The sequence below is a fragment of the Cherax quadricarinatus genome, chromosome 23 (assembly GCF_038502225.1).
Source record: "Cherax quadricarinatus isolate ZL_2023a chromosome 23, ASM3850222v1, whole genome shotgun sequence".
NCBI classification, from domain to species: Eukaryota; Metazoa; Arthropoda; class Malacostraca; order Decapoda; family Parastacidae; genus Cherax; species Cherax quadricarinatus.
This window is the reverse complement of record NC_091314.1, coordinates 31894595-31908987: the sequence shown is the minus strand read 5'-3', so window position 1 is coordinate 31908987 and position 14393 is coordinate 31894595. Positions and strand designations below refer to the sequence as shown.

Here is a 14393-nt window from a genome sequence, read left to right as displayed (position 1 = left end):
GGAACATCACCCTGAGAATGCTGTTGCAATCCGTGCTGGTGACTTTTACAATGACAATGCCATGTTCCATTTTAGGCAAATCTTAAAGAGACACCAGAAACAGACCTATCTGGACAGATATTTTGTGCAACAGGGGTCCAGTGACTCTCAAGCTGATCCTAGTGGCATTAAAAAACAAAGGAGGGAAGTGAACCCAGATAAGGACTTCATACCTAGTGTACTTATAGAGAGGGAGTCCCCTTCCAAAGAATAACCTCTTCCCTCTCCCCTCCTCCCTGTCTTCCATCCATCAACAACAGCTCTCAATAAAGGTAAGGGTCATGTTGAATGTTCATTCTTTTGTGCATGTAAATCTATCTTCAAGGAAAAAAAAATTTTTTTTGTTAATACTTCTGGGTGTCTGGAATGGATTAATTGGATTTATATTATTTCTTATGGGGAAAATGGTTTCCGTTTTTGCCGATTTCCGTTTTCCCCAATCGCTCCGAAACAGATTAAACATGAAAACCGAGGGTCCACTGTATTGTACTGTAACCCTTAATACTTTTAGCTCATTAAAATTTCATTACATTATGTACATAGCTTACTTCATTGTCAGCATCTCGCCAACATTCATGACATAATAAGCTGTGCATACTACTATTTCAGGAACAAATGACACATTTCATCAGAAACAGCCTGTTTAACCAATTGGTTAACAAGGAAGCCAGAACTCAGGTTGGGCTGCAAGGGCAGAACCCTCAAAACCAATCACAGGTATGTACCATTTTTCCATAAATACATAGTATTATTATTTTTACTATATTATCACTCAATGGGTATGTATATTTTTCATTTTATTTATTTCATTTTTATTAACATATCGGCCGCTTCCCATCAAGGCAGGGTGGCCTGAAAAAGAAAAACTTTCATCATCATTCACCCCATCACTGTCTTGCCAGAGGCGTGCTTACACTACTGTTACAAAACTGCAACATTAACACCCCTCCTTCAGAGTGCAGACATTGTACTTCCCATCTCCAGGACTCAAGTCCGGCCTGCTGGTTTCCCCGAATCCCTTCATATGCTGAATGTTGAACACAGTAAAACAACTGGAGCTAAATCATGTTTATAAAATTACTCACAGTGTCCAGAATATCTTGCTGCCAATTTTGTCAAGGCTGGGAACCAAAGCAATCATAGTACTAGGGGTAGAGAGCACAACTTTGTAGTACCCACAGTTAGTGGCCAGGCTTCAAACACCTTTTACTGTACAGCAATAAAGGAATGGAACAGACTACCCGCACATGTCAAAGCCAGTCATAGTATGAACCAGTTCAAGAAGAAAGTCAAAAGGTGTCTGATGAATGTAGCTACAGAAAGGGAGGGGAATGATTTTTTATTTTTTTTTTAAGCTAACACACGTGTAATTTTACCTTATTCCAGATTGTGTCCACAAGAGGGATTTTGAAGGGTTTGTGAACTCTATTGTGGCACTGGGGAGTTCCATGGGGTTGGATGTGAGTTTGGAGGATGTGGAAGAGTTGATGGAGGACCACAACGAAGAGCTAACCACTGAGGAGCTGCAAGAGCTTCAGCACGAAGAGCAACAGATCACAGCTCAGAATCTTGCTGCAGAGGAGGAAGAGAGATGGAAGAAGGTGCCTTCTTCAGAAATTAAGGAGATTTTTGAAATGTGGGGTAGGATGGAAAGATTTATGGAGAAACATGTTGAGAAGGATGTTGCAAGCCATATTGGCAACTTGTACAGTGAGAGAGTCTTGGCCCATTTTAGGGAAGTTTTAAAGAGACGCCAGAAACAGAGCTCTCTGGACAATTTTTTTTGCGAGACAGGACTCCAGTGACTCTCAAGCTGGTCCTAGTGGCATTAAGAAGCAGAGAAGAGAAGTAACCCCAGAAAAGTACTTGGTACCTGAGGTGTTGATGGAAGGGGATTCCCCTTCCACGCAAAAAATTTTTTTGTTTTAATACTTCTGGGTGTCAGGAACGGATTAATTGTATTTACATTATTTCTTATGGGGAAAATTGATTTGAAAATCGTCTATTTCGATAATTGTCCCACTTCTGGGAATGGAATAAGGACGATAATTGAGGGACCACTGTACTACCGTCCTACCAAATGAGTGTGAAACATAAGCCTGTATTTGTTTTGCATGATGGTAAGACTGCTGGTCTCTCTTTCTGTCTCATAAACATGGAAGGTTGCAGGTACGTCTTGCTACTTCTACTTACACTTAGGTCACACTACACATGCATGTACAAGAATATATAAACTAACCCCTCTGGGTTTCCTTCTATTTTCTTCCTAGTTCTTGTTCTTGTTTATTTCTGCTTATCTCCATGGGGAAGTGGAACAGAATTCTTCCTCCATAAGCTATGCATGTTGTATGAGACGACTAAATGCCGGGAGCAATGGGCTAGTAACCCCTTCTCCTGTATAAATTACTAAAAACAAGGAAATGAAAAACTTTATAAAATTGGGATGTCTGAATGTGTGTGGACGTTATGAATGTGGATGTTATGAATGAAAAGAAGTTGGATGTCCTGGCCCTGAAAGAAACAAAGCTGAATGGGGTAGGCGAGTTTCAGCGGGGAGAAACAAATGGGATTAAGTCAGGAGTATCTGAGAGAATTAAAGCTATGGAAGAGGTAGTAATAATGCTGAAGGATCAGTTACGGAAGGAGAAGAGGGAATATAAATGCATAAATTCAAGGATTATGTGGATTAAAATAAAAGTCGGATGTGAAAAGTGGGTCATAATAAGTGTGTATGCACCTGGAGAAGAGAGGAGTGTAGAGAAGAGAGAGAGATTTTGAGAGATGTTAAGCGAGTGTGTAGGAACTTTTGAGCCAAGTGAGAGTAGTTGTGGTAAGGGACATAAATGCTTAAGTAGGAGAAGCTTTTAGAGAGGGTGTGGTCGATAAGTCAGACTACTGCATTAGTGTAAAAAATGGTATAAATATTATTGGTGCACTTGTGAAAGAATATTAGACTCACCAGTTGACGTGTATTGCACGCTTGGCACGATTTGTGTACTTTTGAAGTTTGGTAAAAATCGAACATTTCTGCTACTTTGAGCTCAATTTCAAGGCACTTTTCTTTGTAAAACCAGTCAAAATCATCTCAATTTCTGTAATATGTCTTCCATTCTACAAAATGAGACCAAGAAAACTAGAATACAACAATAAATGCCATACGAAAATACACTGCAAAGTCGCTGATTTATTAAAAAAAAATGGTCAAAGTTTTTTTTTTCTCATTATGCACTGTGTGCTGCAGGATTTTTTTAGACTGTGCACACTGACCACATAGACCCATTCTTTCATATGAAGGCCTACCAGCTTTCTCCCACTAGATTTGAGGCCGCTAGAATTTATGAGTACTAGTACGTCAAAAACCCCTACGCGTAAGACGTACTAGTACGACGAAAACCCTCAAAGGGTTAAGCGAGTGTGTAGGAACTTTTGAGCCAAGTGAGAGTAGTTGTGGTAAGGGACATAAATGCTTAAGTAGGAGAAGCTTTTAGAGAGGGTGTGGTCGATAAGTCTGGGGTGCCAGGTGTAAATGATAATGGGGAGCATTAGACTGAACTTTGTATAGAAAGGGGTTTGGTTATAGGTAAGACATACTTTAAGAAAAAGTGGATAAATAAGAATACAAGATATGACGTAGTGCAAAATGACAGTAGTTTGATGGACTACATATTGGTAGATAAAAGACTGTTGGGTAGACTTCAGGATGTACATGTTTATAGAGGGGCCAGAGATATATATCAGATCACTTTTTAGTTGTAGCTACAGTGAGAGTAAAAGGTAAATGCGATACAAGGAAAATGGAAGCAGCAAGTAAAGGGGAAGAGAAGGTTTATAAACTAAAGGAGGAGGCAGTTAGGGCAAGATATAGAAGTGATGCAAGGAGGGAGGAGTATATGGAACAAAAGAGAGAGGTTACGAGAGTGGTGAAGCACTGTAAAAAAAGAGCAAATGACAGTGTGGGTGAGATGTTTTCAGCAAATTTTGTTGAAAATAAGAAAAAGTTTTGGAGTGAGATTTATAAGTTGAGGAAGCCTAGGGAAAGAATGGATTTGTTAGTTAAAAAGAGAAGAGGAGAGTTATTAATGGAGAGTTAGAGGTATCGGGAAGATGGAGGGAATATTTTGAGGAATTATTAAATGTTGAAGAAGATAGGGAAGCTGTGATTTCGTGTATAGGTCAAGGAGGAATAACATCTTATAGGAGTGAGGAAGAACCAGTTGTGAGTGTGGGGAAAGTGTGTGGAGCAGTGAGCAGCTCCACACACAGTTCCACCTGCAGCCTTTTGTTGGGTAATTAGTGGTCTGAGATGGTTAATTGTTGTTGAGCCCCATGCACAAATTCCATAGGTGAGATAGGGGTAAATATGAGAGTGATATAGGGCCAGGAGGGCTGACTGTGGAGCATAGTACCGTATCTTTGATAGTATGCCTACAGTCTTGGAAATTTTCTTAGAAATTTGTTGTATATGTGTATGAAATTTGAGTCTATTATCAAGGTGGATTCCTAAGAATTTTCCCTCTGTTAGCTTTGTGATAGGTGATCCGTTTATCATTATGTTAAGAGGGACATCCGTAGCACTGTTACCAAACTGAATGAAGTAGGTTTTGTCAATGTTTAGTGCAAGTTTGTTAGTCCTCATCCAGGTAGATATTTTCTGTAATTCGGTATTTACAGTATTGGCTAGCGTGACTGGGCTCGGGTGAGAGAAGACCTATGTAGTGTCATCTGCAAATAGTGTGGGTTTGAGTAATTGCGAAGCATTTGGTAGGTCATTTATGTATAGGAGAAAGAGAAGAGGGCCAAGGACACTTCCCTGTGGGACACCAACTGTAATTGGTTGTGCGGAAGAGCTTGCCCCATTTGCGTACACATATTGGCTTCTGTTGCTGAGGTATGACTTGAGGTAGTTGAGGGAGTGCCCTCTTATACCATAGTGTGACAATTTTACGTGGAGCAAGTCATGGTCAACTGTATCAAAAGCTTTACGTAAGTCAATGAAGATCCCCAGTGGGACTTCTTTTTTCTCTATTGCAGTGTATATATGTTCTAGCATGTGTATAATAGCATCATTAGTATTTTTATTAGGCCTGAATCCAAATTGGCAGGGGTTGAGTATGTTTTGGGAGATGAGGTAGGAGTAGATTCGTTTATGAATTAATTTTTCGAAGATTTTTGAGAGAGGGTGTAAATTGGATATTGGCCTATAGTTATTCAACTCTGTTTGGTCTCCTCCTTTATGGATCGGGGTGACCCTTGCTATTTTGAGAACTGTAGGGAAGGTGGAGGATTCAATGGATTTGTTAAAGAGTGTTGCAATGATTGGTGATAGCACTTGTGACACTTTTTTGTATATAAAGGGTGGTAAGGTATTTAAATCTCCTGCCTTGTTTTTTAGTGCGTTGATAATAAGGGAGACTTCGTATGGGTTAGTTGGAGCTAGGAACAGTGTGTTCGGGTAGTTGCCAGTGAGTTGTTTCTCTTTACTTAGGGTATAGGTTACACAACATTCTGGCAGGATGACACTACCAGTGGTATTCTCCCATTCCACTGTGTCGACAATACATAAAGATAATAGTAACATATGATACTGTATGCGATGTAAAATTTACAATACATATCACTACCATGTATACATTATATACAGTACATAATTAAAATACAACAATAGAAGTAAATTATGGCAAAAAGAATAAAATAATGATTGTACATTACATTACAGTACTATGTAGGTAGTTTATGTAGGAAAGTTTTGACATTATGCCCTACCCAATATGTCGGCAATTTTCAAAGGTTCGACTTACGACCATTTCGACTTACGACTGGTTGGTCGGAACCAAGCTTGGTCGTAAGTCGGATGGTAGGTGTATTACTAAATGTAAAAGGAGAAACTTTCGTTTTTCCTTTTGGGCCACCCCGCCTCGGTGGGATACGGCCAGTGTGTTGAAAGAAGAGGTTTTTGTGGCATTTATGGATGTGGAAAAAGCATATGATAGGGTGGATAGGGGGGCAATGTGGCAGATGTTGCAAATGTATTGAATAGGAGGTAGGTTACTGAAAGAGGTGAAAAGCTATTACGAGGATACTGAGGCTCAGGTTAGAGTATGTAGGTGAGAGGAAGATTATTTCCCAGTAAAAGTAGGCCTTAGACTGGGATGTGTGATGTCACCATGGTTGTTCAATATATTTATAGATGGAGTTGTAGAAGTGAATGCTCGGGTGATGGCAATTGGTGTGGGGTTAAAAGATAAAAAATCTAACACAAAGTGGGAATTGTCACAGCTGCTCTACTGATGACACTGTGCTTCTGAGAGATTCTGAGGAGAAGTTGCAGAGGTTGGTTGATGAGTTTGCTAGGGTATGTAAAAGAAGATAAATAAACGTGAATATTCGAGAGAGTTGGGTGATGAGGATAAAAAATTTAGGCAACGGAAGATTGGATATCAGATTAGAGGGAGAGAGTATGGAGGAGGTGAGTGTGTTCAGATACTTGGGAGTGGACATGTCAGCAGATGGGTCTATGAAAGATGAGGCAAATCATAGAATAGACGAGGGGAAAAAGGTGAGTGGTGCACTGAGTCGTCTGTGGAGACAAAGAACATTATCTATAAAAGCAAACAGAGGAATGCATGAAAGTACATAGTTATACCAATGCTCTTGTATGGGTATGAGGCATGGGTTGTGAATGTTGCAACAAGGAGAAGGCTGGAAGCAGTGGAGATGTCATGTCCAAGGGCAATGTGTGGTGGGAATATAATGCAGAGAATCCATAGTCTGGAGATAATGAGGTGTGGGCTTACCAAAACTATTATCCAAAGGGCTGAGGAGGGGTTACTGAGATGGTTTGGACATGCAGAGAGGATGGAACAAAATAGAATGACTTCTAGAATGTATAACTCTGTAGTGGAGGGAAGGCAGGGTAGAGGTCAGCCTAGGAAAGGTTGGAGGGAGGGGGTAAAGGAGGTTTTGTGTGCGAGGGGCTTGGACTTCCAGCTAGGGTGCCTGAGCGTGTTAGAAGCTAATGGAGACAAATGGTTTTTAGGACTTGACGTGCCGTTGGAGTGCAAGCAATGTAACATTTACGAAGGGATTCAGGGAAACTGGGAGGCCAGACTTGATTCCTGGAAACAGGAAGTAGAGTGCTGACAATCTGAAGGTGGGGTGTTAATGCTGCAGTTTTATAACTGTAGTGTAAGCATGCCTCTTGCAAGACAGTGATGGAGTGAATGATGAAAGTTTTTCTTTTTTGGGCCACCCTGCCTTGGTGGGGAAACGGCCGATGTGTTAATAAAAAAACAATAAATCTTACCTTAACTGCCTCCTCTTTCAGTTTATAAACCTTAACCTCTCTCTTACTTGCTGCTTCTATTTTCCTTGTATCCTATTTACCTTTTACTCTCAATGTAGCTACAACTAAAAAGTGATCTGATACATCTGTGGCCTCTCTATAAACATGTACATCCTGAAGTCTACTCAATAGGCTTTTATCTACCAATACGTAGTACAACAAACTACTGTCATTACGCCTTACATCATAACTTGTATATTTATTTAGCCTCTTTTTCTTAAAATAGGTATTACCTATAACTAAACCCCTTTCTATACAAAATTCAATCAAAGGGCTCCCATTATAATTTACACCTGGCACCCCAAACTTACCTACCACACCCTCTCTAAAAGTTTCTCCTACTTTAGCATTTAGGTCCTCTACCACAATTACTCTCTCACTTGGTTCAAACGTTCCTATACATTTGCTTAACATCTCCCAAAATTTCTTTTTCTCTCCTGTACACTCCTCTCTTTTCCAGGTGCATACACGCTTACTATGACCCACTTTTTGCATCCAACCCTTATTTTAATCCACATAATCCTTGAATTTGTACATTTATATTCCCTCTTCTCCTTCCGTAACTGATCCTTCAACATTATTGCTACCCCTTCCTCAGCTCTAACTCTCTCAGATACTCCTGACTTAATCCAATTTATTTCTCATCACTGAAACTTGCCTACCCCTTTCAGCTTTGTTTTGCTTAGGGCCAGGACATCCAACTTCTTTTCATTCATAACATCAGCAATCATCTCTTTCTTATCATCTGCACTACATCCACCTACATTCAAGCATCCTAGTTTTATAAAGTTTTTCTTCTCTTTTTTTAGTAACATATACAGGAGAAGGGGTTACTAGCCCATTGCTCTCAGCATTTTATTTACCAGCAATTAAATTTACTGTTATTATGATTTTATTGAAACATTCAGCAAGTAATCCCTCAGTGATTAACCTACCATAGAACTGAATTCCTTGGGAGCATAAAGTTTTCGAGCGCATGCAAGTATGGTAGATGTCTTGCCCGTTCCTGGTGGGCCATAGAAGAGTAAATGTGGCAGGTGGTCCTCATCAATAAACCGCTCAACTGAAAAAATATAAAAAAAATATAGACGGGTAATGCATAATATTTAGGTAAGACGCAGGACATTTTTTAAAAGATCCAGGGTTAAAAGGAAAGTTACAATAGGTTATAAGCTATACAGGCAGGCCCTGCTTATACAGCAGGTTAGGCTCCAGGCTACTGCCGCAAAGCGAAAATTAATGTAAAGTGAAATATAGCCTTTTTTCACTTTCAAATGTGTATAAAAGCCTGATAACATTCATACTATTTTATATTAACCCCTTCACTGTCGAGACCCCTGCTCACAAACTTGCTCTCAGTGTCGATGAATTTAAAAAAAAAAAAAATTTTGTCTTATGAAATGATAAGAGAATCTTTTCCCGATTGTAATGGCGCCAAAAGAACAAAATTTGATGAAAAACTTATGGAATTATGCTCTCGCAAAATTAAAAGTCTCGGCGATATACTATACGCATCAGCGATTCTGCCCACTTTGAGCCCTATTTTCGGCCAATTCCATTGGTCCAGTCGACCAAACTCATAGCTATTTCGCTAGAACTCCTTTTGTTCTATCAACTGAGTACAAGAAACTGCCCATTTACTAATTTCAACTACCCAATCAAGTGGTCGGCAGGCCGCAGGCTGGCTGGCCGACCAGCTGGCTGGCTGGTTGACTCTGTCTCTGTCTCACAGGTACACATAAATACAATAATACATTGTGTAAATTACTTAGGATACATGGAGAATATAATAATAATAATACTAGAAGCATTTTGTAAGAGAGAGTGACATTTGTCTTATCTCTCCACTAATGAGAGTGGTGACATCTGATGAGGGTACACTGCCTTCCCTTTATTTGTTTTCACTTTACACAAACATGTCTGTCTATCTGTCTGCTTCTCTCTTTTTGTAGTCTCCTTGCCTCTCTGTCTCTGTCTCAGAAAGATCCACTAGTGAACCAACATGTATTACATATGATGCAGTACAGGTCCTCCATCACAAATCCGGCATTATTGGGACCTGTAGTGTGCCGGATTACTGAGTTTGCCGAATTACAGAGTGGTTAGGTTAGAATACACTTAATAAAATTAACCAACTTGACTTACACAGTTCATTGAACATCGGCAAAAATCGAACATTTCTGCTACTTTGAGCTTAATTTCAAGGTACTTTTCGTTATGAAAGCAATCAAAATTATGTCTATTTCTGTAATATATCTTCCATTCTATCAAATGAGTCCAAAAAATGAGAATACAACCATAAAAACCATACGAAAATATACTGCAAAGAGGCGGCTTATGGCTGAGAAGTGAACTCCCTTATTTATCGTCCGTCTTTTTTATTTTTGTTGTACGTTAAGAACCATCTTTCCATCGTACATTGCCCAAGTTTCAATGAGATAGCCCAACAAACAACCGAGAAAAAAAAAATATTTACCAAAAATCATATATGGCAAGCCCAAGCCAGGTACTGGAAATAAGTCACTTTGTCTGACTTTTCTGGGTTATCCCAGGTTCTCTATACATACACTGCTATGTATGATAATCTACGTAACTGTATTTGTGTATACCTGAATAAACTTATTTACTTCTAGTCTGTCAAATGAGTACAAGAAACCGCCCATTCACTTATTTCAACTACCCAATAAAGTGGTCAGAAATTGGCAATTTGGCTGATTTCACACAAATTTCAACAGATGCCAATTTCAAAATAGGGTCCAGAATAAACAATGCAGACATTCCTGGCACTAAAATAACATTTTCTCTGTTCATTAGTCACGGCTACAGGCTCCTCTTATATTACTCTTGCTTACCATTTGGAATTTTTATTCACAAAAAAAATAGAAGATTTACTGTTATAAAGACTACTGCATTATTTTAATAACTGTATAAATAATGACAATCCATTCTTGACTCCGTACTGGAATTTGGACTGGCAGGCGGACAGGTATTGGACGGTGACATCAATTGTTTACTCTTGAGCTTCGCTAAAGAATAGAACATTTTTGCTACTGTGAGCACAATTTCAAGGTACTTTTCGTGATGAAAGCAATCAAAATCATATTTATTTCTGTAATATATCTTTCATTCTATCAAATGAGACCGAAAAAATGAGAATATAACCATAACAACCATACAAAAATAAATATACCGCTAAGCAGCCGCTAATGGCTGAGAAGTGAACTCCGCTATTTATGGTCTGATTTCTTTCATTTTTGGTGTACATGAAGAAGTATCTTTCCATCATACATTGCCCAAGTTTGAATAAGATAACCTAACAAACAAATGAGGAAATAATAATAATAATAATAATAATAATAATAATAATATAATAATAATAATAATATAATAATAATAATAATAATAATAATAATAATAATAATAATAATATCTTTATTTACTACACGTACATGTACAAGGTATACAGGCCTAGCTGACATCAGTGACATACTACTGTATAGAAAGCCACTTGTTATGCAGAGTATTTCAAGAAAATTAGATCAGTGTCCCAGGATAACACCCACACTAGTCGACTAACACCCAGGTACCCATTTACTGATGGGTAAACATAGACAACAGGTGTAAAGAAACATGCCTAATGTTTCTACCCTGGCTGGGAATCGAATATTTGCCAAAAATCATATATGGCTAACCCAAGCCAGGTACTAAAAATAAGCCACGTTGACTTTTTTGGGGTTATCCTTGGTTCTCTACACATATACTGCTGTGTGTGATAATCTATAGAGAGAAAATAACTTTTTTGTTTCATGTTTATGGTGCAGTACGAGTGTATATCACAGTGAGCCCTGTGCTATACTCCGTTTTCTCTAAAATAAGCCACCAAGACAAGGATAGGAGAATGGTATTTGTTTAACATATCCTCTTCATAACTCTGTCGAACTGCTCGGAGTTATGCCAAATATTATTCATTCTGGAGTATTTAACATGTTTTATGTTATTTATATTGTTTCTTACGTCATATTAGATCAATTGTGATAGGCAAATAAGCTGTAGTGTTGATATTAGCGTAATAATAAAGCATATTCTCCTGCTTCATGAGACTGAGCTCATGGCAACCGACAATGGCTTCAAAGCCACCTTATCTTTAATGAAAAATGTACTGTGCAGGTCCTTTACATAATGAGAAGCATTTCTTTTATTCATTGGAACCATGGCTAGGGCTAAAAGTAAGCAGGTTAAAACAATAAATGGAGAAAAAGAAATTGGAATGACTTATGCAGCAAGTAGCGCCACCAAACAGTACCAGCAGGTTGGTGTGGCGACCCTGGAAATTTGAAATTATGCTAGCCAAAATTAGTGCCGAATAACTGAAGGAACTGAATAACTGATTGCCGAATTTGTAATGGCGGACCTGTAGTCACTGCGTCCATCTGAGTCATGATACTTATTATTTGCCAGTCTGGATTTTGTGGGTTATCCTAGATAATTCTACACTATGTATAATTGTATTTATGTGTACCTGTGTGTGTGTGTGTGTGTGTGTGTGTGTGTGTGTGTGTGTGTGTGTGTGTGTGTGTGTGTGTGTGTGTGTGTGTGTGTGTGTCTGTCTGTCTGTCTGTGTGTGTGTGTGTGTGTGTCTGTCTGTGTGTGTGTCTGTTTGTGTGTCTGTGTGTGTGTCTGTGTGTGTGTCTGTGTGTGTGTCTGTGTGTGTGTCTGTGTGTGTGTCTGTGTGTGTGTCTGTGTGTGTGTGTGTGTGTGTGTCTGTGTGTGTGTGTGTGTGTGTGTGTGTGTGTGTGTGTGTGTGTGTGTGTGTGTGTGTGTGTGTGTGTGTGTGTGTGTGTGTGTGTGTGTGTGTGTGTACTCACCTATTTGTACTCACCTATTTGTGGTTGCAGGGGTCAAGATACAGCTCCTGGCCCCGCCTCTTCGCTGATTGCTACTAGGTCCTCTCTCTCCCTGCCCCATGACCTCTATCATACCTCGCCTTAAAACTATGTATGGTTCCCGCCTCCACTACGTCACTTTCTAGGCTATTCCACGGCCTGACTACTCTATGATTGAAGAAATACTTCCTAACATCCCTTTGATTCATCTGAGTCTTCAACTTCCAATTGTGACCTCTTGTGTCTGTGTCGCCTCTCTGGAACATCCCGTCTTTGTCCACCTTGTCTATTCCGCGCAGTATTTTATATGTCGTTATCATGTCTCCCCTGACCCTCCTGTCCTCCAGTGTCGTCAGGCCGATTTCCCTCAACCTTTCTTCGTAGGACAATCCCCGTAGCTCTGGGACTAGTCTTGTTGCAAACCTTTGCACTTTCTCTAATTTCTTGACGTGCTTGACTAGGTGTGGATTCCAAACTGGTGCTGCATACTCCAGTATGGGCCTGACGTAAATGGTATACAGAGTCTTAAACGAATCCTTACTGAGGTATCGGAATGCTATCCGTAGGTTTGCCAGGCGCCCGTATGCTGCAGCAGTTATCTGATTGATGTGCGCCTCAGGAGATATGCTCGGTGTTAGACTCACCCCCAGATCTTTTTCCTTGAGTGAGGTTTGCAGTCTTTGGCCATCTAAACTATATTGTGTCTGTGGTCTTCTTTGCCCTTCCCCAATCTTCATGACTTTGCATTTGGCAGGGTTAAATTCAAGGAGCCAGTTGCTGGACCAGGCTTGTAGCCTGTCCAGGTCTCTTTGTAGTCCTGTCTGATCCTCATTTGATTCTTCTCATTAACTTCGCATCATCTGCAAACAAGGACACTTCTGAGTCTATCCCTTCCGTTATGTCGTTCACATATACCAAGAACAGCACAGGTCCTAGGACTGACCCCTGTGGAACCCCGCTTGTCACAGGCACCCACTCTGACACCTCGTCGCGTACCATGACTCGTTGTTGCCTCCCTATCAGGTATTCTCTGATCCATTGCAGTGCCTTTCCTGTTATGTGTGCCTGATCCTCTAGCTTTTGCAGTAACCTCTTGTGAGGAACTGTGTCAAAGGCCTTCTTGCAGTCCAAAAATATGCAGTCGATCCACCCCTCTCTCTCTTGTCTTACTTCTGTCACCTTGTCATAAAACTCTAGTAGGTTTGTGACACAGGATTTTCCTTCCCTGAAACCGTGCTGGTTGTCAATTATACACTTGTTTCTTTCCAGGTGCCCCACCACTCTCCTCCTGATGATCTTCTCCATGACCTTGCATACTATACACGTTAGTGATACAGGTCTGTAGTTTAGTGCCTCATGTCTGTCTCCCTTTTTAAAAATTGGGACTACATTTGCCATTTTCCATACCTCAGGGAGTTGCCCAGTTTTAAATGATGTGTTGAAGATCTTTGTTAATGGCTCACTCAATATCTCTGCTCCCTCTTTAAGGACCCATGGAGAGATGTCTGGTCCCACCGCCTTTGAGGTGTCAAGTTCGCATAGCAGCTTCTTCACCTCCTCCTTGGTTATATGTACCTCATCCAGCACTTGCTAGTGTGCCCCCCTGTTCTGATTTCCTGGAGTCCTACTGGTTTCCACTGTAAATACCTCTTTAAATCTTGTGTTGAGCTCCTGACATACCTCTCGGTCGTTTCTTGTGAATTCCCCATCACCCTTCCTCAGTCTGATTACCTGGTCCTTGACTATTGTTTTCCTCCTGATGTGGCTGTACAACAGCTTCGGGTCAGTCTTTACTTTTGATGCTATGTCATTTTCATATTGACTCTGAGCCTCCCTTCTTATCTGTGCATATTCGTTTCTGGCTCTTCGGCTGATTTCTTTATTTTCCTGAGTTCTCTGTCTTCTGTACCTTTTCCATTCTCTAGTACACCTAGTTTTTGCCTCCCTACACCTTTGGGTGAACCAAGGACTCGTTCTGTTCTTCCCATTATTTCTGTTTCCCTTGGGAACAAACCTCTCCTCTGCCTCCTTGCATTTTGTTGCTACATAGTCCATCATTTCTTGTACTGGTTTTCCTGTCAGTTCCCTCTCCCACTCAATGTCTTGAAGGAAGTTCCTCGTGCCTAAGT

The 14393-nt window shown here is 40.1% G+C and overlaps 1 protein-coding gene across 3 annotated transcripts in view; it reads right to left on the bottom strand.

Annotated features, from left to right (window-relative positions):
* RfC3 (replication factor C subunit RfC3) overlaps positions 1 to 14393 on the bottom strand; it is a 244069-nt gene that overhangs the window by 174938 nt on the left and 54738 nt on the right. For all 3 annotated transcript variants that reach the window (XM_070088052.1, XM_070088053.1, XM_070088054.1), the window contains one exon: positions 8317 to 8444. In XM_070088052.1, coding sequence (XP_069944153.1) covers positions 8317 to 8444 — 128 coding nt within the window. The remainder of the gene's footprint in view (positions 1 to 8316; positions 8445 to 14393) is intronic.